Here is a 23,940-nt window from a genome sequence, read left to right on the forward strand (position 1 = left end):
GGACAATTTCGGATCAGGCGCGTTGTCACTGTTCTCACCGTCGAAACGTCACCGTTTCCACGGTGTTCCCGCCTTCCAACTCGCTGTCGCAAAGTGTCTGAGAGAGGTGATGGCAGCTGACTTTCAGGGAGCCTTTGCAGCGTGGTAATTGCGTTGTAATCGGTGGATCTACGCCCAAGAAAACTGTTTTGAAGATATTGAACAAGGTTTACTGATCGGATCAATAAATCCTTTCGCCAGACCCAGCCTCATTACATTACAGACCCTGTCCTTTGTGCTATATATTTTGGCTTCGATCGCTTGGGCCATGTATGCGGTAATGCCTTTTCAGTTACTTGTCCTGATGCGATACTACGTGCATCTAGTAAGTGAGCCATGCATAGACGTTCTCCATGGAAGGGCCGCGGCAAATAGCCAGCGTGTTACCATGCTACAAACAGGCTCTCTTTTATACTTCGCTATATCTCTGTACAATGAACCTCCGTTATTCCAATTGAATGTTGCTGCCTTGTTACTGTCTCATAACACAAGCCACCACCAGGACAGCCATGCCAAAGAATTGCACTTCTCTAAAAGCTCCACTTTCTGCCCCTTCCAACTATATCACATTGCAATACGTGCTATCAACAAGCTCGTTTCTCTCTGCAATACTGCACTTAAACAATTCTGAATACACAATAATTCCTATCGCAAAGAAGTAGAACGGCATAACCACGTAATAACTTTATAAGGCAAGACTCCACAGCTTCGGCGCGTCATTGCCTTCTCAGTTTGTTTGTCATCGGGAAAATGAAGCTATTTTGAAGTACTGGCAGTAGGAAAATGGAGGAATGTTGGATTCAGTGAAAATATCGGAAAACCCACGTCCAATACTATAATCCGCTCATGCTTTTGGAAGCCCGGCCAGGATTTCTGTTTTGTGCTATCTCGCCGGCGATATACATAGCCGCGTAATGTAATTTCAATAAAACATCTAAAGCAGCAAAGCGTGGTCTGGCATGCAACTAGATTGAAGCGAAGCTTGAACTCAACTCAGTAATGTGCAAGACGTTTATAGAATATTTGGCTTCAACGATATCAAAAATCTAAACGTCACATGGCGACACTATTCATATTGACGAGGACGCTCTTTCTGGAGCTATAACAAAATAGCGCAGCAGCTACACCAGCATCGTTCTTCACACGGATGTAGCAGGGCATTGAGAGTTTCACATTCTCTGTCCACGCTGGCTGATATCGTAGTAGAACTTCCTAAATTCTCTGAGACGCTCGAAAGGACTGTTGAGATGACATTTTTTGGAGATGTCTGTCAGGTGCACGTTGAACAGGAACCACGTGAAGTTGGCCCTCCTTTTGTTCGTAGTCATGACGAACTCGGCCTGAAAGACATTAAGATTGCAGTGGGTTACGTTAGAATCTCTATTCAACTTAACGCACAGGCTGGGGCTGCCCCAGGCAAGAGAGCTGCGAGAGACAGCTTCACAAAACCTCGCGCCCTGCAGAAAGCAGCCGGCAGCGGACTTAACAAAATTCTAAGAATTATAAACATAAATGCGACCACTATGTCAGGCAATAATGGTCGTGCACGTACGCTCGTGTCTCAAGCACAACGAGAGTATGTCATCCCGATCTACATCTTCTAATCACTAGTGCTTCCACATGTCGCAGTCATAATTAAGTCGTATGCATACGTGGGCGTTTGGTTAAATTCACCAATGCACCTTGCTAAAACACGAACTAACATATTCGCCACTATATGACAACTACGGAGTGCCTTATTTTAACAGCGCTAAGCATTCTTTCTCTAAAGGAAGTAATATCCGCTTATGAGCCCTCGCTCATTTCCTGTTCAATTTACGTTTAATTACGTCCCGCGTATTTCCCTGCACAGCTCGACAGATTGTACTGAAAGAATGAAAGACAGCCATCGTGGCCGTGTTCCCACAATGACTGTACAGTTGCGGCCCTCTGGGCTGGACAATTCTTGTGGCAGCACGTCCAGGTGTCAACAGCACCAATGAAAGAGCCGCGGCTTCTCCTATCATCCTTAATCTCCCACTCTTAGCCTCTAACCAAAACAGTTAGCACTACATAATTATTAGACTGACAATGAATAATGACAATACTGTACCTCTGGAATTTTGGTTGCCCTAGATGCCCAGTAGTATTTTCATTTTCTATTCTGCGTTCTTTCTACTCCTTCAAAATTCTTTTTATAAGCGTTCCTTCTTCATTTTGCTGTTTCGGTCTCGACTCTTCAACATTCTCTTAATTCCTGCTTATTTTTTCGGTCAGATATCGCCTCAATCGCACGTCTCTTACGTACCCCCGTTGCCGAAATCAGAGTAAGCTGCCTAAGAAGACAGTGCCCTAAAAAAAGGTATGGCAGCTCCACTTCTGTCAAACCTGAGGACGTGCGCAGCACGGGCACCCAGCGATTCCCGTTCGTAGAGTTCCCACTGCTCCATTTAGCAAAGCTTCGGTGACGTCAGTGTTTGAGGTAAGCATATATTGTTTTCCCTGCAGTAGTAGAATTTAAGGCGAAAGCCTTTAGTGTCTCCTACTCGTGACGTCCTCCGCCCGTCCGTGCCCTGGAACGGTGCCAGTTTTCGCCTCTACCCCCTCACACTCTCTCAGCAACACGTGATGGCGCATCGGCGCATAGCAACAGTTGCGCGTTGCCCCTTCCAACGCGCGTTGTGCAACTGCTGCGCGACGTGGCGGTGGCGTCTAGCGGCGGCGTCCGTAGGCATTGCCGCTGGACGCCGCCGCCGCGTCCAGTCGAGTTAGTCGGATGGCTCGCAAGCGGTTCGGAGAAGCGCCTCAAGAATGTGGATTCCCCCGATACTATGGCATAGTCAGTCCACACGCTTTCGCCGAAACTTTGGAATTTACAAAGTGCCCTTCAATTTTTTGTTAGAGAGATTCGTAAACTCAGTGTGCGACATGTGCGCCACCTTTCGCTGCGCTTTTTCGACTTCCTCCTTGTTACGGCAGTTGAAATACGTGTCGCTGCAGCGAGTTCGGTCAGGTTGTTTCCCCCATCAGATGCAGCAACGCAGGGCCCGTGAAAGGGAGGGGGAGGGGCATTCTCTCCCTCGGCGAGGCGTTGGCGCCCACTCTTGCGCGTCGCTGGAGACAGTCGCATGTTTCCGGAACGTTTTTAGCAATTTCAGGCTAATTATTGCGATTACTTCTTGGTTATTTCTGTTAATTATATCATTTTGGACTTTCTTCGTCCGCTTTTGAGCAGTGCCAGCCTTGTTATAGTCTGTATTGAGCGCTTTGCTGCGAGCGTGATCACGCCACATGCGATGTATGGATGGACGACAAGCCGAGCCCGTAAAGTGCTTCGCACTTCAAAACTGCGCCACGTTGAGAGCGGCTTCGCCAACGAGGTTCAAGGCTACGATAGTGTCATGTGGTTGCAGCCCATTTCGATGCAAGTTTTCGTCGAGCTTCAACGCGTCCACAGACTCACGCATCGGTGAACATATAAATCACAATCTCTACGATAATGACTGTTTTGCATGCCACCATAAAGGGCGAGGTGGTTAGCATGGTATGCCGATTGTCGGTCTCAAAAGAAACCAAATGTGTGGATATAGATGAGCTTGTATGTTTCGTAATGAGCCTAAAATATTCACCGGTTAATTTGGAATATATTTGGGCATTTTATAATCTGTATTGAATTCACTTCTACTGGCTAATGACGTCATCACGCACCCTTCCCCCCCAAAAAAGGTTAAGACATGAGGATGTTTCCATATTCGTTATTGCACTAATAAAATGCTAGCATAAGAAAATCCGGTAGTGGGTACAGTGATTTACTTAGGGTTTTCGATACTTCTAGGTTTTATTGCCGATAAATATAAATGAAAACATGTACCTTTTCTCGCATCGTCTTCACAGTGTCATAGGTGTAGAACAGAGTTCTGCCTTGAACTGTAGCGACGCTACCGGCTGCATTTTCAGCCGTCAGGATCTCCTCTTCACGTTCGCAAGTCTGGCGGCAAAAAACATTTAAAAAAAGCTTGACTCACTGATACAAAAATGGCTGGCTCTTCCGTAATCGAGAGTAGGTGCAAGTACCAAATGGCTACCGGCAAGGTAGATCGGTCGTAGATGATTATATCCAAAATTTTAAAATGGGTATAGTGCATATTCGCACGGGTTAAAACCCACCGCACCGTACCTCACCCCGCCATACTGTGCACAGGATCATATGGACGCTATTGTTACCTCTCACTGCGCGAGGTAAATATTGCGTTTTGGCTTGCGTATGCGGCCACGACACGACGTCACGCTGGTTTGCCGCACCCAACGTGGCGCCATCTCTCAAAGAAAGCGGCAACTCGCGCCGCGAAACTCGCTAATCGTTCGCTTTAGGAGAGACCAGGTAAAGTTTATGGTGGCCTGCACCTGCCTTTGGAACATCGCTATTAGAAATGAACAAAACTTCAGCGTACTAGAAGTTGCAGCTTCAGTGATATTGTGTACAAACGTTACGAAGAGCTCGGAAATATTTTTGCAACCTGCTTGGGCATTACCTAGCGTATGTGATGCGTTCGTGTACAAAGGGATGGGGACAGAGTTCGCGCTTGAGTGCATTTAGGTTCCCCTGATCTCGTTTTGTTCACAACGATGCATGGATTACCTCCTTTAAGGACCCGGATAATAGCTCTGGTGTTTAACTCAAGGCAACTTGAAGGTGGCCAACAACGAGAGCTAAAAGCATCTCATGCTTAATTAGTGATTATGGCACATACGGGGTTGTTCGTGAAATTAACTATGAAATGCTTCAAGTGCCTTGGTTTATAGATTTTAATAACCCAAAGCTACTACGGCTTTTATAGATAACGCTGTAGTGGAGGGTTCTGGACAATTTTGGCCATTTTGGGTTCTTTTCATGTGCACTGACGTACGTAACATAGTTGATAGAGGTCAGCTAACCAGCGAACTGTCACCGAGAATGAAGCCGCTACAGTTCTCGTATACAGCATCGGCGGGCAGCCGGTGTGCATAGGTCATGTTGTAGATGAGGGTGCCCATCTGGAACGAGAAGGCCAAAACTTGGCTCGGTGGGTTGAAACTCTCGTTAGCCATTTTCACGACGTAGTCCTGTACCGGTTGGAGACAAAAAAAAATGCAAACAAAATTAGATCTCTGCCCAAACACAATGCCAAACATTAAGTGATTTCCGTCGTTCGCAAGAAAACGCTTACTAATGTTCAGTCCAGCGCCACATATAAGAAACTTCAAGGGACCAAGTACACGGCGTAGTGAAACGCTGAATTGAAGTTATTTGAATCATGATGAGTAACTGTGAGCTACGGCGCGTTTACAGTAATTAACAATGCAGTTCATAGGGGCCAGGCTAATTTCTCTAGATCTGTACTGGTTTAAGTGTGCGTAATACTGAACCATGCGCGAGCAAACGAAAAGTTATCGAAAAGTGTCCATGAATATCAAGAGCAAGTTCTTCATGTTCAAGCACGCAAACAAATAATGCTGTTTGTTTATTAACACACGGTTGAATCTTTATCGCCTCAATCTAAATTCGCAGTCTTTCAAACCAGAATGCCTGATCATGCTGATATAAATGACTTCGCGATTTTTGATATTAACAGAAGGATCGCAATTGGCATGTAACTATACATGCCTCATGAAGACTCTGTCGTGTTGAATCAACGGTCTCAGCAATTTGCATTTTTTCGGGACACTTTAACGGCCTTGTTCGTTGCGAAGTTACCGATTCGGGCTCTCGCCGGCGCCAGGACAGCGACAGCACACCTATTTGATTCTGTGTCTTGATTATATTTTGTTTTCCAGCTCTTCGCATAAGAAGAGTATACTCGGGTACAACTTTCTGTGGCAATGAATGGAAAGCTACGGGGGCGGAGCGTCCGCACATGTACTGCTACGCGAAGTAGTCCGATTTGGCGCGCGTCTCGTAACGCCGTGGAAAGTGATGACTGGCATTTCATTTAGACACAAATGCTGCGTCTATAGGGTACGGGTAAAAGGCGCGACTTTTTCGCGCACGCAAAAGCGCAAAGTGACAACGTATAAAGTAAAAGAAATACAAATATCTCGCTTGTGAGCGCTACGTTCCGTCTCAAAAAGCTACATGTAGAAAACGAAGGAGTATTTTATATATCTCACGCAGAAAAAACGGACGCAATTGTGGGACTACATTCATTAGCGGTAGGATACGTGCATTGTGGCTCTGTAGCTTTCCCTTCATTGCCACAGAAAGTTGTCCCCGAGTATAGAACGGGAAACAATCCAGCGTACATTGTGTCTTACATTGTTTGTCAGCGCTTAGTACGTATCAACGCCATCACTAGATACGAATGCTACACTCCAGTCAGTCGTAAACGTTGCCTTTCGGAAGCGTTCAAGACTGTTTTGGCTAACGGTTAGTCTTGTAACTTTATCGGCGTCGGCATCCAGCTGAGTAACGGTAGACAATCAATAAACTGATTCTATTTCCGCTCTTCCTGCTGATTTGCTCGTAGGCCTTGCACTCTGTGTAATCGTTTGCTCTTGCGCGACTGCTCCAGGTGGACGTACGTACATGTGCGCCAGCACGCGCTCGCTCGTGGCCAGCACTTTTATGTCTCCTGCGTGGAAGCCTTTTCTTTCTATATGGACATGAAGACTTGGACTAAAGACACGATACTTCGTGCGCACATGCTTATGAAGCCGAAAGCCTTAAATGCCTCATCACACGCGAAAACTGACCACCGGTGGCCTCGGCGTTAACTCGAGTGATGGAAAAAAATTGGTGGACGCTTAAGCTTCGCCTTTAACAGTTGAACGCGATGGCGATATCCGGCCGCATCCTCATCGTGCTCTCTTTTGCTTGTCATTATTTTCAGTCGCCCGGTCTCTCTCTCTCTCTCTCTCTCTCTCTCTCTCTCTCTCTCTCTCTCACACACACACACACACACACACACACACACACACACACACACACACACACACACACACACACACACACTCGACATACCTATAGTAAAGGTAATTTCCGCCTTCTTCAACAGCACTTTTGTGACAACATTGTACCATTACGTGTGTAACAGAATTCGCGCACTAATAATATATGCCCTTTGTAATGGGTGGCATGCTTAAAAGCAGCAGCAATTACGCGCGTGATGCTTTTTCGAAGTTGCGCTGTACCCAATACGTGTTGTTAAGGGAATACGCGCAGTAATGTGTGTGCCTTTTGTAATGGGTGGCCGGCTTTAAACCACCAACTCGTTATGTAGTTCACATGGTGTGATGCCCGATGGCAATATACGCTTGTACCCGTTTTACTGCGATATTACATCTCGTACTAGGACACCTGTACACAGGATGCGTATGTTTGTGAAGCAATAAAGTAAATTTCAGCGCAGTTCCAAGCAATAGAGTGGCTCTGTGGTAGAACACCTGCTTGCCACGCAGACGGCCTGGGTTCGATTCTCACTCGAACCTCAGATTTTTAATATTTATTTTATTTGCATCTTTCTCGATTTTTAGGTCACGGACAAGAAGATGATTTTTCGCCCACAACCAGCGACGCCGACACCGGAAGTTCTGCAGAACGAGCTCTTAACACTATCGCGTTAAAATCATCACGGTGGCGTCACATAGTGTACCGTCACATGATGGCGTCATCACATGACATCGTGGCTTGGTCAAAAGTGTGCCGGCAATTCAAAACTACTTAGGTGCAGAAAGCTCTTGGAGTGGGGCTTTCGCCCCTCTCTGAAAAAAGCTACCTTCGAGTCGTCTGAGGCGAACGCTAAGGGACCCTTGGAGTTTTGACAAGCGCCCTACAAATGCTGCGTTGTGTGGGAATGGAAGTATTGTCTTGTGGAATGTTTTATCATGCATCCCCAGAGTCGTTAGTGCTCGCATCTAACAGTCATTACCAGTCACATGATATCTAGCTCATCCACGTATGCCCGCCGAAATGTGTATCCTCCTACACCCGCTAGCCTCTGATTCGTGCGCGCGTGGCTCACCAGTATCCTCTCAGGTGCTAATATGTATGATGACCCGTAGAGATGCTCATTTTTTTAACACGTTGCTTTCATTTCTACAAAACAGCAACCAATGGAGTGGGTAACCATAACACAATTACACCGTCTAATATATCACTATATTGCACTTTAATCCATACGTATTTCTATTCAGGGTGAACTGGTCCGATGTGCGGCAGTCACACTCACGAATCTGGGAGGATAGTTGCTGATGCTCCTGAAGGTTGTCGGTGGCATAGCGATGCATTTGCTTGCGCTGGGCACACTCAACACGCAGGTGATGACAACAATGATGTCCTTCCTGAATGTAGGACGGGGTTGACACAACGGAACAATAATTAGCACTGCACGCTCAAAGATGACAGGCAGATCCGCACATATTTCCACATGTTGATGCGCGTGGATAAGAAAGAAATTGTCTTAGCTCCCTGTATCGGCCTCCACGTCACTGAAGTGGTGTTGTCATTGAACAAGGTAGCTATTTGGGCGAGTTGGTCGAACTTCGTCACAAAACAGCGCACACGCACGAATACAAAGGAAGAAGAAACAACCGACGAGCACTCGTGTCATCGGTTCTTCCTTCTTTTGTATTCGTGCGTGTGCGCTGTTTTGTGATGATGTTCTCATTGAATTTCGTAATAGGGACACTGGTCTTTTTCAGCGAAGCTGTCTTAATCTGACCTGAGCCGTCGTCGTAGTAATAGTCTATTAATGGGTCGGAGTAGCCGTAGTAGTAGCAGTAATAGTAGTAGTCGGAGGAGGAGGAGGAGTCACGGAGGTCACGTAACCAGAGCGTGAAGTGAATAGAGGAACAGACTGAAACGAAATGATGATCCTCGAAATTATTATGGTGATGACGGCTTTTGGTAGTAAGTAACGGAAAAGCAATTCCCACTATTGTGAATTACATTAAGTAGAAAGAATAACTCTAATAAACCAAAGTAAAGCAAAGCAATTGGCACTTTCATTTATTACATTAGTTAGAGACTTACATTTAAATTTAAATTTTTTCAACATCTGTCAGATGCTTGGTGCACGGACAAAGCACCAAAAAGGCTTGACTAGGTTGGACGCGTATATTAACTTTATTAAAATAAGGTAAGGCAAAGCAGTTGGTGCTTTCAATAATTACACTTCTAGAAAGTGACATCAACTGCACTAAGCCAAGGCAAGGTACCTGGGTGTGTAAAAGGGTAATGGAGACAGCAGGGAACACAGACTTGGCAAGATTCCGGCTGCACCGGCAGTAAATCACTTGACACGAGGCCTTCGCTGAAACGCCATTGCCTGAGGCAGCAGGTCACATGATCTCGCTCTACCAAAGCAAGTTTAAGCGCGTTTATTTCAAAACTAACGCGGAATTTACTACACCACGTGATCTCGCTAGCCAATCACTTACAGTGGCGCGCTTACAGCTTCGCTGTTCGTTGGCTTTAACGGCGTGGCACTCGCAGAGTTTTTCTTTTAATATTATTTGCTATTGATATGCAGCTTCAATGTTTCGCACTGGTCACAATAAGTTTTACTCCATCTTCAACCTCGTGAGAAAAATAAGAGTTTCACAGGTTGCTTTAACAAGAAGGACTGAAACTCAGATTTGCGGAGCTCGATACCACGCTCCTTTAGCTTGAGTAAGGCCGTGCAAAACTGTGAAGAGCGAGGAAATTTAAGCGAACAGATTGAAAAATCAGCCATCAAGGCAACGCGTACAATGGCAACAATGTTTCCAGGTACGCTCTCGATCAGACGACTACTCAAATGCAGCAGAACTGATAGAAAATTGCGTTTTACCCGGATGTACTTATAAGAAAACGACAGGTAGACATAGAAGTGTGCCGCTTAACCATTGCGACAAAAAATTTATTACAACTTACAAACGACCAGTCATGAAACATTGCACATTTTACACTCTTTTGGTGTTCCAGATTTCTGAGCACGATGACCATGGAGAAATGCTAAATATCCTAGTAAAAACCAATAATCCAAGATTCTACAAAGTGGCCCTCCAGTCTCTTGAAATCAATGTAATCGAAGAGCTGGGATAGTAGAACAAAGAAAAAAGATTGTTTCTAAGACGGGCTGCGCAAAACGGTCTCAAATGTAAGGTATCCTACCGTGTTACATGCGTCAAAAAAGGAAGCACTAACATGCGTATCGCTCACTTTTCTGGCAATTTTCGGAGTATTGTTGACACGTTGCTGTGTTCAATGTATATTCCTGTTATTGTTTCTTCGCTAGGAGAACATCTGTATCTTCAGACACCTAATTATTGCGGCGTGTCGCACCATAAGTGGTAGTTGTGGCATGCAATGCCCCTGCCTTTATTACTTAAGAGCATGGAAAGAAGCTTCTTTTCAATGCACTTTTTCTCTTCAACCATCCGCACATTTGTCCATCTGTCCATCAGTTCATCAATGTTGTGACTTCCTCTCAAATGCAACTCAGCAGGCAAGCATTAACCCCCCTCTTGAGGCATTGTGCTTTATTTTATCGGAGAGAAGTATCCAAGGAGTAGAACTTACGCATTTGACGCTAGGATCAAGACCTGCAGCTTCTGCCAGGAGATCTTTTCGTTGTAGTAGAAAAAGCCGATTCCATAAATAATCCTTGACGTCGGTCCCTTCAACGTCGCGATTTTCTGGTATATAAAGGGGGAGACGATGAAAACCTTTATTGGAAAGGTTCAGCTTCTTCCGCATCAATTTGCACAGTAACGCACAGCCATAGACACCGCAAAAGCGAACCGTGTTTTGCGTCCGGAAGCTCAAATGTTTTAGTGAGAACTAAAGCTTGTTTTGCGGTAATGACATTAATGTCTCTAGGTAATAATAATATCTGGGGTTTAACGTCCAAAACCACAATAAGATTATGAGAGACGCCGTTGTGGAGGGCTCCGGAAATTTTGACCACCTGGGGTTCTTTAACGTGCACCTATATATAAGTACACGAGCCTCGAACATTTTCGCCTCCATCGAAAATGCCGCCGCCGCGGCCGGGATTTGATCCCGTGACCTTTGAGTCAGCAGTCGAGCGCCATAATCACTTGGCCTCCATGGCGGGCCAATGTCCCTAGAAACTCTGCATACTCTGAATTTTTTTTCACAAGGCGCTAGGTATGCGAGGGAAAATGAAAGGCCGAATAATCGTTGTACGGGCATTTTCAGTGCGAGGAACATCGCCTCTACGCCAGGACCTTAGCCCAAGCACCGCTGTACTTTCCCAACGAACAGTCCAAGAAGCGCCGTTAAACTACTACTGCCAGGCGCAGGACTGCCGCATCGCCTTTGATAATTCCCACATCGCAGACCGCAGGACACACACTCGCAAACGACTTTTCGTGGAAGTGCGACACATCCAGGGGACACCTGGAAACGTTAACTGTTCGAGTGGCGAGCTGCTGAGCATTTACTTCTAAAGCTCCTTGATATTAGCACTTCATTTAAACCAACAGCCTTAGAAACGTTTCATTTCAATTTATATGGACACTATCGGCTGGTTTTTGCCATCGGCGTCGGTGTCGACGTCATGATTCAGAGAATTGATTCAGAAAAATACTTCCCGACGAGCGGAAACGAACGGGCGACCTCTCGCTCCGCAGCGCGTGGCGTTAAACGGCTACACCACGAGAGAAACGGCTTTCAGCATGCTAACGGTGAGCTATTTATACACAACATTTACTTCAGGCGTGCTTTCCTGTTCACCAGCGAGATGGCGTGAAGTGCGGAAGGGGCGCGCTTCAAAGGTCGTCGCCCCGCTCGTTGCGATGTGCGCGCGCCTCCGGTGCACTTCGCCCTACAGAGCGTCGTCGCTTGGGCGCCCGCTTATCTCACGTAGAGGGGGGGGGGGGGGAGGGAGGTTGTATGTCTTGTGCTTTCACCACGATGTCCGCGCTGAAGTTACAGAGCGTACGAAGGTCACTTCACTCGCTGCAGCGGCCGCGTTTGCGAAAAGAGCGCGCTGTTCAAACAGAAATAAGTAACAACTGTGACAGTTGTCAGTTCGCGCTCGTCCTGTGTATCCATTTGCGTTCGTTTCGTGCGTCGTTCTTTATGTTTGAGCAGCGCGCTTTAAGTGTCGAGCTGTGACACTTGGTAGTTCGCACTCGTAGTGTGTGTGTGCTTTTCGTGCGTCCTTTGCGCTTGAGCGACGCGCTGGAAATTTCGAGCTGCTTTCCGTTCCAATTTGTTGCGATCGCATTCATTATCCGGTAAAGGGACCCTAAACAACCACTGAAAGTACAAAGAATAAGCTTATATTATCTCCCGGCGTTTCCTGTCTTTTCGGCACAATTCGCCACGCCAGCAGTCTGTTTGCGTGATGTCATGATGAAATAAGCTGTTCATTGCTCCATATGCGAAAGATATCAGTTGTGGATTCTCTCCTACGATGCTTCGCCCTGCCGTCGCACGCCTTTTCTGCCTTCTCTCGCATGGCTATCGTGCGCGATCAACCGATTTCTCTTCGTTTTCGATTGTTCAAGCGAAGATAACCGCGTACAGACGAAAAATGCGAGACTCTTTTACCCTCAAGGCTTTGCGCTGACATTGTCCGTATGTTTTATGAAGAAATAAGCGGCGAGGAGGAGAAAGCGCCTTCAGGAAGGGTAGCGAAGGCGAGAAAGAAACCAGTCTCGTCGTTCAACTCAGAGTGGTATAGGGGCCCTTAAAAGCACATATGTCTTCAATCACTATGCGGTATTGCCTTATATCTCGTTGCGCATTCCCTCTGCCACAGTGGAAAAAAGGAGGTTGAACTCTTCGTTAAAAAAAACACTCAAGAGTGAACCTCGAGCGCTGAAAAGAGCAGCCTTAACATGAGAAGGATTTAACAATAGTGAACATGCTCGGAGGGTATTTTGCTTGCACTCGGGAGACTTTATCAGTTTCCAAGTGTTCGTTCAGGAAATATAATAATACCGCGACCATGTCTTATCATCATTTTCACTTAATATCAGCATTTTCCCTTAATAAATGCTAGTAAGTACTTCTATGTGGTAAAGTGTGCCAGCAGTTCAGTGTTTCAAAGGTGTCTTACATCGAGAGCAGTCTCTACGTAGTGTGACATGCCCACGACTCTGTTGGCATAGTCGTACATGTTGAGGATGCCCAAATGCACGACGTTCTGCTGCCGTAGATGAGCGAGCTCCTGCGATATCTCGCTCGTGAACTGCGAGGCCTGGACAAAGCTGCGAAGAAAGACGAGGATTCCTGGCGAGCTTCTGCTTGTAACCGTGGGAGAAGTGCGAAATGCGATAGCATTTATTTTGCCCCCTGCTGTAACACTAAAGTCTGCTTTTCGTGTTCCAAGCTCTACCAACATAAACTAGGTTATGTAATTCGTTTGGAGGAAGAGTTAGGCTGCACAGCAGGCCATTTTGTTTCTTTTATTATTCATCTCTAGGGATCCCATCGCGCAATCGTGCGGATAGATAAATTCGTCACCTTTTTTTACGAGTTTGACCGCCCGATCCATTCCCGGCAGACTAAAGGACGGATGCACGCGTGTCAGGTCAATAATCGCCCTAAATTCACAACATCGCCCAGGGCGTCGTATGTTTCATCTGCGAGTGAAAGCGCGCGACTGCCGACGATCGCAGCTCAAGCGCAAAGGAAACGCGCCGGCCGTCTCCGTCGCGCGAAAGCCGCGTGGGGCATCCCAGAGCGGGCGCTCTGTGGCTCCGACAAGAACTGCTTACTTAGATCGATCACCGCGGTCGAGCGCCTTCTCGCGGCAGGAATCACCACATGAGTAATACGTTTGTATGAACTGTGTTCTCACAAGAAGTTTGCATTGAAGTCATATTGACAACATGAAGATCAATTCGCCCGTTGGAGTGGCTGTGTTTCCTTGCGCCGGTGTTTTATTCAGTTACGCCAAGTCGGATGCTAAAGGAGTGAGTTGCTGGTTTACTTGCGTAACATTCCAATTTGTTGCCACCGCATTCGTGACATCGCACTTGCGACAAAACTGTGGCTTAGCCTTACAATGACCACTCCTACAATTACGCTCCTGCGTGCAGCCGTGTCTCATCGCGGTGCCGAGTACTGCAACATTTTAACCGTTAGTGAGCACGCGCTGCCGTAAATATCCGGCCATGCCACACTAATCCCGCTTGTAGGTAAGATGCACTCACCGCGCGTCAAATGAAATTCCACAGGTTGTCTTTGAGTACTGTAATACGCAGACTGTGGTGAACGTCGTGTAGCTATCCATGTCGTCAATGGCCACAATTTGGTTCTTGCCCACGCGAACGTGCGTGTACATAATGATGTCGCACAGGTTGTCATCAGGGTACGCTGAGACCAGCGTGGCCGTCTCGGAAACCGAGCAGAGCAGAGGTTGTGGCGTGGTTGTGGCTGCGCAAACGACACGTTCGAACAGTTTTTGGTGCAACGTGTGCAAGAAAGTCGTATCAACGTTTCCAAACATAGATGGACTGCCGTCCCTAAAAACTCCATTAAGAATCGGTAATTGTCATCGAGTATTGAGTTAGCATTGTTTAGGTTGCCATTTGCCGACATGGTTGATCATCATGTGACATTTTTTACCGATTTGAGTTATGTGATAAAGTACTTTTCTTATGCTTTATTTCACATTGTGTAACAATGCAGTTTTCTCAAATGAAGTTTTCTGATGAAGTTTTTTTATATTGTGGAACAAGACCATGCTAATTTTTGTTGTGTTCTTGTGGTATTTCTGGAAACATATTTGTCATCCATTGGGATTCTCAGCGTCTTGCGTGCCAAACTGTATTCATGAGCAGAGGCCCCTTGTCAGGCTGTATAGCCTTTAGTCTCTGCTCTCGATCCTTAAGAATTCAGGACAAATAAACTTCAATTGAATTCAATTCAACTCCGTCTTGCCAATGTACGACGCAAAGAAGCAGACTTACAGGCAAACAGATCAAGAACAAAAATTTCTAAGAACAATCGAACAGCAATCGAACGAGCCACCTGGCAGATAGAATATGACGAGTGTGCGCAGTACACGCTCACAAACGTAGCTGCGCAGCCGTGAGAAGGCGGACCAGTGATGTTTTGCACCCACTCCGGCGGTGTCTAAAATTTTGAACTCGACTGTACGTCCTCAAATATACGCAATATATTGATCGCAATGACAGTTACACCACTCGGGGAAGTAATCTTCGTTTTGGCCGGTGAGTATTGAGCTACGTCGTTTCCTTTTATCTGACAGCACTCTTATCTGACGAACACCGTATCTTAGCTGAGCCATGTGTGGCAGAAAAAAATCCGGCAGATCCCACGCACTGTGGGAATCGATGTAATGCGAAGCAGCCAGCAAAGAGTTGCATTTATCGCTTTATTTTTGAGCCAAATGAAAGCATTCATGCCATGGCATCTAGTTCACCATATATCGCATCTTTGCCATGCACGCGTGCATGCACAATATGGTATATACCGCGCCAAATGAAACGTATATTCTGGTATATACACTGCATGACCAGTCATTTATCTTCATCACGCACTCCTGTCATGCCATACGAATTTTGGTATATATCCAGTTAACTCAACGGCCGGAAGCGCACCATAACAGTGTCATGTAAATCATACCGTACATGACATGCGTAACATAATTCGCATGTTAGGACCTGTCATTTATGTTCGTCATACAGTCACATCGCACAATACCAATTATGGTGTATATCAAACGAGCGAAATGGCCGTGAGTCCACCATGAGCGTCGCATGTAAATCGTGCCATACATGACATGCATTTCATGGTTTTCAGGTCACCACCTGTCATTTATGTTCGTCATACATTCGCGTCACGCAATGCCAATTTTGGTGTATATCAAGCTAGCGAAACGGCCGCGATCGGACAATGAGCGTGGCATGTAAACCATGCCGTAAATGATATGCATATCATAATTTTCAAGTTACCACCTGTCATATATGTTTGTCATACAATCAGGTTGCGCAATACCAATTTTGGTGTATATCAAGCGAGCGAAACGGCCGCGAGAGCATCATGAGCGTGGAATGTGAATTATGTCGTGCATGACAGGCGTGTCATGATTTTCATGTTAACACCTCTAATTTACGTTCGTCATACAGTCGCGTCGCGAAATACCAATTTTGGTGTATATCAAGCCAGCGAAACGGCCGCGAATGCACCATGAGCGTGGCATGTAAATCATGACATGCATGTCATGGTTTTCATGTTACCACCTGTGATTCATGTTCTTGATACAGTCACATCGCGCAATACGAATTTTGGTGCATATCAATCTAGCGAAACGGCCGCGAGTGCACCATGAGCGTGCCATGTAAATCATGTTGTACATGACACGCATGTCATGATTTTCATGTTACCACCTCTAATTTACGTTCGTCATACAGTGGCGTCGTGCAATACCAAATTTTGTGTATATCAAGCCCGCGAAACGGCCGCGAATGCACCATGAGCGTGGTATGTAAATCATGACATACATGACATGCATGTCATGGTTTTCATGGTACCACCTGTTATTCATGTTCTTTATACAGTCACATCGTGCAATACCAATTTTGGTGTATATCAACCTAGCGAAACGGCCGCGAGTGCGCCATGAGCGTGGCATGTAAATTATGTCGTGCATGACACGCGTGTCTCGATTTTCGTGTTAACACCTCTAATTTACGTTCGCCATCCAGCCGCGTCGCGAAATACCAATTTTGGTGTATATCAAGCCAGCGAAACGGCCGCGAATGCACCATGAGCGTGGCATGTAAACCATGACATACATGACATGCATGACATGGTTTTCATGTTACCACCTGTTATTCATGTTTTTCATACAGTCACATCGCGCAATACCAATTTTGGTGTATATCAACCTAGCGAAACGGCCGCGAGTGCGTCATGAGCGTGGCATGTAAATCATGACGTGCATGACACGCGTGTCATGATTTTGATGTTACCACGTGTCAGATATGTTCGTCATGTCGAAATGTCTCGTCATACCAGTTTTCGCATATATCCATTCATTTAAACGGCCGCGAGCGCCCCAAGACCATGCCATGTAAATCATGCCGCACATGACATGGCTGTCATGATTTGCACGTTAGGACCTGTCATTATGTTCGCCATGAACTCTTGTCACGTCATACCAGTTTTGGTATATATGAAGTTAACGGAATGGCCGCAAGAGCCCCAAGGCCGTGGAATGTAAATCATGCTGTTCATGACATGCATGTCATGATTTTCATGTTATGACTTGTCATTTATGTTCGTAATGTGGTCATGTTATTCCATACCAATTTTGGTATACATCCGATTAACGAAACGGCCGGGAGAGCACAAAGTCGTAGGCGGCTAGATAGATAGATAGATAGATAGATAGATAGATAGATAGATAGATAGATAGATAGATAGATAGATAGATAGATAGATAGATAGATAGATAGATAGATAGATAGATAGATAGATAGATAGATAGATAGATAGATAGATAGATAGATAGATAGATAGATAGATAGATAGATAGATAGATAGATAGATAGATAGATAGATAGATAGATAGATAGATAGATAGATAGATAGATAGATAGATGCGCTCAAACTCGCAGAAGTTAGCTAAGAAATGTTTCGCATTTAATAACAGAGACAATACGCGGTGTTTCTTGTGCCCTGATTCGTGAGACGCTTTCCAGTTATATCAATGTACTCGGGCAAACACAAAATGCCACATTTAAATGTTGGTGTCGCTACCGACAAGAGCCACCACAAGTTTCTCGGGTATGCATGGTTTCTCTCTCGAGCAATAAATAACTGGGTACCTTGTTGGGTTAAAATGTGTCACCATGAGACAGAGCTGCCAGTGATGCCACTGCCGTGTACTTTTCCGACAGTGCTTCTGAGCAACATATAATTCCAGCTTGTACAGAAAAAAAAACAGGGTACCTGACCAACGTTTTGGCCGCGAGACCGGCCCTCGTCGCAGTTCCGCGGCCGTAACGTCAGTCACGTCCCGTCATTACTTACAACGAGTAGATGTTGGCTTGGTAGGAAGTGTGTAAGGAACAGTGGTGACTAGCGTAGGTCGTACTGTCACGCTTTGGGTGACCGAGGACACGTCGCCTTTGGTAGTTTCGTCTGTGTGGCTTTGGTTAGGCTGTGTTGTACGAGCATGCGTCGGCCGTACCTGGAAAATGTCATCGGTCAATGAACACATAAACCACACACTGCTCTACTGTTTTCTGTCCTTTTAAACTTATTTCAGCTACACGACCGCCTGGCAGTCATCGTTTTAGTTCAAAACCAAAACAACAGCACGATTCCAGTCGGTGTTGCAGGCGGCCATGAACGTTTTGTTTTACTTAGGAATCATTAGAATAAGAGAGAGTAAGCATTGCAGCTTCCGGCATTGCCGGAGAACGAAGTCATGAAAACCAGAACATTACTCCAAAATTATGTTATCTTGTTCTCTTGCAGAACACTAAGTGAATAGGTACAATTATTCAAGGCCCGGCAGTTTGATTTGCTGCGTAATATTAGCCCTAATATTGAGATATCGAATAACCAATACATGTGCCTTGGAAACGCAGCAGCTATTCGTGTACACCCAAAATGTTTTTTTTTTATTTTATCGTGAGCGACGGGGACGGGGCTGTGCCCTTCCCTCTCCGCCATTCTCTCTCAGAAGTTGGGGGGAAGGGCACAACCGACTTTTAAAGCGGTCTCTGTCGGTAACCTATTGGTGAATACTTACACTGCGGCGATGTTTTCTTGTAGCGCAGGAGATAATTAGATTTTATTTTGCGGCCAGGCGCGCACTCTCTTGGCGCGCAAGCGAGTGCTTTCCTTATTTCAGGTAGCCATAGATTGCAACCGACGCCCGAGCCCTGTCCACCAGCCTCAAATCTAGTCCTGAGGGTTTAGTCTCGTCACCAATGCCTCCCACTGACCGTGCGGATTTTAACGCGATAGCGTTAGAGAGCTCGTTTCGTAGAAATGCCGCCTTCGGTGTCGGCGTCGCTACGTCGCTTGTGAGCGCAAATTCGTCCGTGACCGAAAAATCGAGAAAGGTGCAAATAAAATCAACAATAAAAATCTTCGGTCCCATTTAGGATCGAACCCGGGCCGTTTGCGTGGCAAGCAGGTGTCCTACCACAAAGCCACAATGTTACTTTTTTTTTCTTTATTACCTGGCTTTGGTACAAAACCATGGCACTAACACCAGTTGCTATAAAATTACCCAAATTACGCTGTACATGCGGTGACTCTGCAGTCAACCAGCATCGTGCTGGCATCGTCAGATTAAAATTCGCGCAAGGTCACGAGCGGCTCTAGTCACGATGTTACTTGCAACTGCTTCGGGAAAAAACACTACATAAATGCCATGTAGTGGAAGTAGTCTCCTTGACGCATTTGGTTCGACAGGTTTCACGACAAAAATGAGCCCATTCGGCGATTTGTAGGCGCATTGGCGAGGCCATCAAACTGCGTTTTTTGCGCGACACCATGCTTCGAAAAAAGGCCGGGATAGTTCAGCCATCGCCGACAAAACCACACAAGAACTTTCAAGCAGCTCCAAAAATGGACAACTATTCTCATCTAGCGGAAAACATATCAAGCCAACGCCTCCTTTCTGGGGGAGGCGTTGATCAAGCAAACAGCAAACATTAGATAATGTGCTGCTATCTGTGAGGCATTGTGAGAAATATGTCTCGACCTGAGCACAGGGAAGTGCTTCAATCGAAAACCTGTACCATTACTATGATACAGAGCGCGTGCGTGGGTATGTGTCTGTGTACGTGTGCGTGTGTGTGTAACAACACACATTAATAAGTATGCACTTAGGGGCCGGATTTCGCTATCCCGGTCAACCCTTAAAGGCGAAGCTTAAGGGCCCCCCAATTTTTTGTTGTACGCTCCGTTCGTGAATGGCAGCAACGTAATTCATATTGCTTACTGCGTATCCCTGGTATGCACAGTGAAGATTCCCATTCGTGACCCTCCTCGACACGCCAATGTTTTGCCTAGGTGCGAGCCGTCGGTGCGACGTATTCGTTAAGGCACTAAGAAGGAGGTTGTGGCTCCTTAGATCTCGTGAAAAGAAGTCCTAGTTTGCACCCTTACACGGGCGTACTCAATTAGGGGGAGGGGGGATAAAAAGGTGAATAGGATTGAGTATGACATTTACCCCCTCTTTAAATTATTGTACCTCTCGGGCAGCCCTGCAATGAAAATAGCCCGTGCAGAAATTCTATTTTGACAAATCTGAATCTATAATGGGTGCGCACTCTGTATCCAATGTAAAAAAAGAGGAAACGACATATTCCTTGAGCTTTTATGCAAATGGCCTCCATGTTGACGTCTGCCATGTGATTTTCGTAATGCAAATAAAGCTTAAGTTCAGGGGAAGCTGGCAGCTTGAGGAAATGAAAAATGCTTGCACACAGCCGGGATGTCGCTGCAGCCAACTTTCAGAAAAACGGTCTTGTCTTTTGCTGTGGTGTCTTGGTCCATTCCAGCCTTGAAGAAACAAATACCGTTTGTCGAAACGCAGGCTCCAGTGACACGCCATCTTCAAGGTTTTTTATGTGCTTTCGTTGTACATTGTGGATTAAATTGATAGGCTATCTGTATGCGTACCCCATTTGTAGACAAACCCAGCATACTAAAGCACGTCTCTCTCAATAACCCTAACAAGCCGGCGCTCAGCACTGCAGCGGCCGCAGTGCTTGGCGTCAAGATAAATTTCCCGAATTTCGGCCGCATTGATGGTGCACCGAAAGATTTACTGAAGTCAATTACAGCATAGAAGAATTCTTTTCCACTCGCCCTGATAAGAGGCAACTAAGAGACAACTTACGGGAGTTGAGCGATTTCCGGGCTCGTCAGGCACAAAGAGTTCATGGGGAGGGGAGTCTCCACCACCGCCGCCTCCTCCGCCGCCTCCGCCGCCCCCGCTGAGGATGCCGGGGCCGCCGTACTCGCCTTCATCCATTTCCGCTGCAACAAAACAGGATAGATAGATAGAGCCGCATGGACAAACTAATTTTTTTTTTCCTCCGAGAAGAGATTAGGTTGGCCATACAGCTGTTACAACGCCCCTGCACAGATTTCATTTAGTCCTAGTGTAACGCGGCCGTGCGCTCTACCATAGTCGCAATACAAGTTGCTTCTTTACCAAACGAGAATATGCACACGCCGCTGCTCGAACCGTCCGCGAAGCTGTACACTGGTTTATTAGAGAACGGATTCCGGTTGAGAGGCACGAAAAAAAAAGCCAAACAAATCAGAACTTTAGGTGATGAAGGAAGCTTGAAGTGAAAAGAAATTTCTGAGAAGGAATTGTCATTGGAGCCAACGATTTTAACAGGGAATGTCGCGCTCGACGAATACAAGTCTTCTTGCAGAAACGCTTGCTCCAGAGACATTGCCTATTCAGCGATTTCTCCTCGTGTCTGAAAGAAACTTTAAACATTTTTAGGGCGAAGAGGATTCCTTTCGAATATATGGTGGCCATTAATTTCACTGTAATAGTAAATATTATTACCTTCACTCTAAATATATGAGTAAACGTTGGCAGAAGTATCCATTTATTATTTTTCTCCGTTATCTTACGACCCCTATATGCTAGTGTGAGTGCACAGATTTCAAAGATTTAATGTCATATTCGCGCAACCATGGCGTAAGGAACGTTTCTGTATATTTCATTGGTTAGTCCTTGGTCCCTTTAGAACGCATTGTAGTTTATTTTTACAGAAGTGATGACATCATCACGTTATTTTTTTCATCATTCTTGTTGACGGCGACGCTAAATATTCGCATTTGATTAGGAATCTAAGGCTTTCGCCTTAATAATAGCCCAGATCGAAAATATAAGCGAAATATTTCCAGCTCCTTTGGCTGTGACGCCGGCACAGTAGAGCTATTGCCTTGCACTTGCGCGAGCTGTGCACTGCAGTTAAGCTGTTCTTGTAGAGAGCTCAGATTTGAGTAAGGCATTTGAAAGTGGTAAACATTTAGTAAGAAGTGAATATAGGCATCGGTATACATTCCATCAATCGCTATTTTACCCGGGAAATAAGTTGTATGCAATCTGTCACCTCTGGTGGTGATCACTCTGATCGAGCCCACCCTATAAAACGTTGAGTTCACTAGTTGGCCCATCAGTCTTGCGACAAGCCTGTTATGGGACCGTAGCGCACAGCAGAAGTGCCATGCATTAAACGCGCAACGTTCGTAAGCACGCTGAACAAGAAAGTGCACCCCTTTGGCTGCTATGTACTACGTACCTGTCTTCTCGCACAAATTACTGTCGGATTTTGATATTCGTCGGAACCACGCAAAATCACCGGCCTTTTTTTTTATTTCACTCCCTCGTATCATCCCGGAACGCAGCATGCGAACCGAACAATAGCGCTTCATCTGAACAAAGCACCTGAACCTCGCTAACCCAGCTTACAGAGGCAGCAAATACACAGCCGAACGCACTGACCACTTCAATATACGAGCATGCGCGGCGGCAGCTGTGGCCTAGTGCACTTCGTGGTGAAATCGGTCTGTTTACAAGAGCCTAAATAGCAATATGTCGGTTATAGCAAAATAGCAGCAATAGACAACGGCCTGGTTCTAAATCATTACCTCTTTGAATTATTTTATGTTGCGCGAGTTTGGAAACGAAAGAGAAAGAAAACGCAGTCACCATCACTGCCGAAGACGAAGAGGACCACGGATACTAAGATGATTGCTATGACCAGAAGGCTGCAGGCCATGACGACCCACACCTTGCTGCCACTGTGGGAAAGATGGAAAAAAGGCAACGGGATAGGTCTTGTGTAATCACCGTGACTGCAAGTGCCACAACGAGGAGCACATGCGAGCTCCATTGTATTATTCTTATTTATTTCTACATGCTACTGTCCATCATGACCTCTGGCAGGAGTGTCGGCAACATCGCATGTCAATTGCAGGAAGAAAATTAGTCATCCGCAAAAGCGAACATTTTCGGGCATTGCATTTCCGGGCAAATAGAAAAGTAGCAAAATTTGTACAAGCGAGTTGTAGTTTTCCATGGTAAAAATTATGGGGGGTTGTTCGGGCTACTCGGACAGGTAGGTCGAACAATCTAAATGGGCTCAGCCTGGGAAGTTAAGGCGCGGTAACTTTACGCTTCCGTTGCGGCAGCGTCCTGCCGTAGTGCTTAAGTTGAGATCAGAGAGGTTACAAAAAAAGTTGTATTATAGCGACGGTAGATCAATGGACCATGCTTGCAAGGAAAATCAGTAAGGAAGCACACTTGTATCCAGCGTTCGTGGAAATACAATTTATGCAAATGCTGTTGGGTTATTAAATTTAAATCCCATCTATTGTGAAATAAGAAATACAAGAATACCAGATGTGTTAGACGAGCTTCATTATTATGTGCACGACTCGAATGATATTGAGTAAATGGACGCTTTGCTCATTTCGATATATAATATAAACAATTTAATTTATTGTGCGTTTATAAACGTGGTTCGCTGATAAATGCGCCGATGTGCACTTTCCTGGGAAACGATAGATAGATAGATAGATAGATAGATAGATAGATAGATAGATAGATAGATAGATAGATAGATAGATAGATAGATAGATAGAACAGACGGATAGATAGATAGATAGATAGATAGATAGATAGATAGATAGATAGATAGATAGATAGATAGATAGATAGATAGATAGATAGATAGATAGATAGATAGATAGATAGATAGATAGATAGATAGATAGATAGATAGATAGATAGATAGACATACAGACAGACAGACAGACAGACAGACAGACAGACAGACAGACAGACAGACAGACAGACAGACAGACAGACAGACAGACAGATAGATAGATAGATAGATAGATAGATAGATAGATAGATAGATAGATAGATAGATAGATAGATAGATAGATAGATAGACAGA

General features: G+C 45.5%; 2 protein-coding genes across 2 annotated transcripts; both read right to left on the minus strand.

Annotated features, from left to right (window-relative positions):
- Positions 1–1,197: 1,197 nt before the first annotated feature.
- LOC125760402 (uncharacterized) lies at positions 1,198–8,330 on the minus strand. Its single transcript, XM_049420452.1, has 4 exons — positions 8,223–8,330; positions 4,954–5,121; positions 3,890–4,006; positions 1,198–1,379 (listed from the first exon to the last, which is right to left on the minus strand). Exons 1-4 carry the CDS (start codon positions 8,268–8,270, stop codon positions 1,209–1,211), a joined length of 504 nt encoding a protein of 167 aa, XP_049276409.1. The 5' UTR covers positions 8,271–8,330; the 3' UTR covers positions 1,198–1,208.
- A 4,722-nt stretch (positions 8,331–13,052) lies between these two features.
- LOC125756449 (uncharacterized) lies at positions 13,053–20,984 on the minus strand. Its single transcript, XM_049411253.1, has 4 exons — positions 20,850–20,984; positions 20,199–20,211; positions 14,167–14,389; positions 13,053–13,218 (listed from the first exon to the last, which is right to left on the minus strand). The coding sequence occupies exons 1-4, from the start codon at positions 20,982–20,984 to the stop codon at positions 13,053–13,055; spliced, it is 537 nt and encodes a 178-aa protein (XP_049267210.1).
- Positions 20,985–23,940: the final 2,956 nt, after the last annotated feature.

The sequence above is a fragment of the Rhipicephalus sanguineus genome, chromosome 11 (assembly GCF_013339695.2).
Source record: "Rhipicephalus sanguineus isolate Rsan-2018 chromosome 11, BIME_Rsan_1.4, whole genome shotgun sequence".
NCBI classification, from domain to species: domain Eukaryota; kingdom Metazoa; phylum Arthropoda; class Arachnida; order Ixodida; family Ixodidae; genus Rhipicephalus; species Rhipicephalus sanguineus.

Excerpts from the sequence above, each read along its gene's own strand:
- LOC125756449 (XM_049411253.1), bottom strand. The coding sequence starts at position 20,984 with ATGGATGAAGGCGAGTACGGCGGCCCCGGCATCCTCAGCGGGGGCGGC. Across the intron at positions 13,219-14,166 it reads GGAATTTCATTTGACGCGCG|CTTTGTCCAGGCCTCGCAGT; the intron begins GTGAGTGCATCT and ends CTTTCTTCGCAG.
- LOC125760402 (XM_049420452.1), bottom strand. The coding sequence starts at position 8,270 with ATGCCACCGACAACCTTCAGGAGCATCAGCAACTATCCTCCCAGATTC. Across the intron at positions 5,122-8,222 it reads GCAACTATCCTCCCAGATTC|GACTACGTCGTGAAAATGGC; the intron begins GTGAGTGTGACT and ends CAACCGGTACAG. Across the intron at positions 4,007-4,953 it reads TTCTCGGTGACAGTTCGCTG|ACTTGCGAACGTGAAGAGGA; the intron begins GTTAGCTGACCT and ends TTTTGCCGCCAG.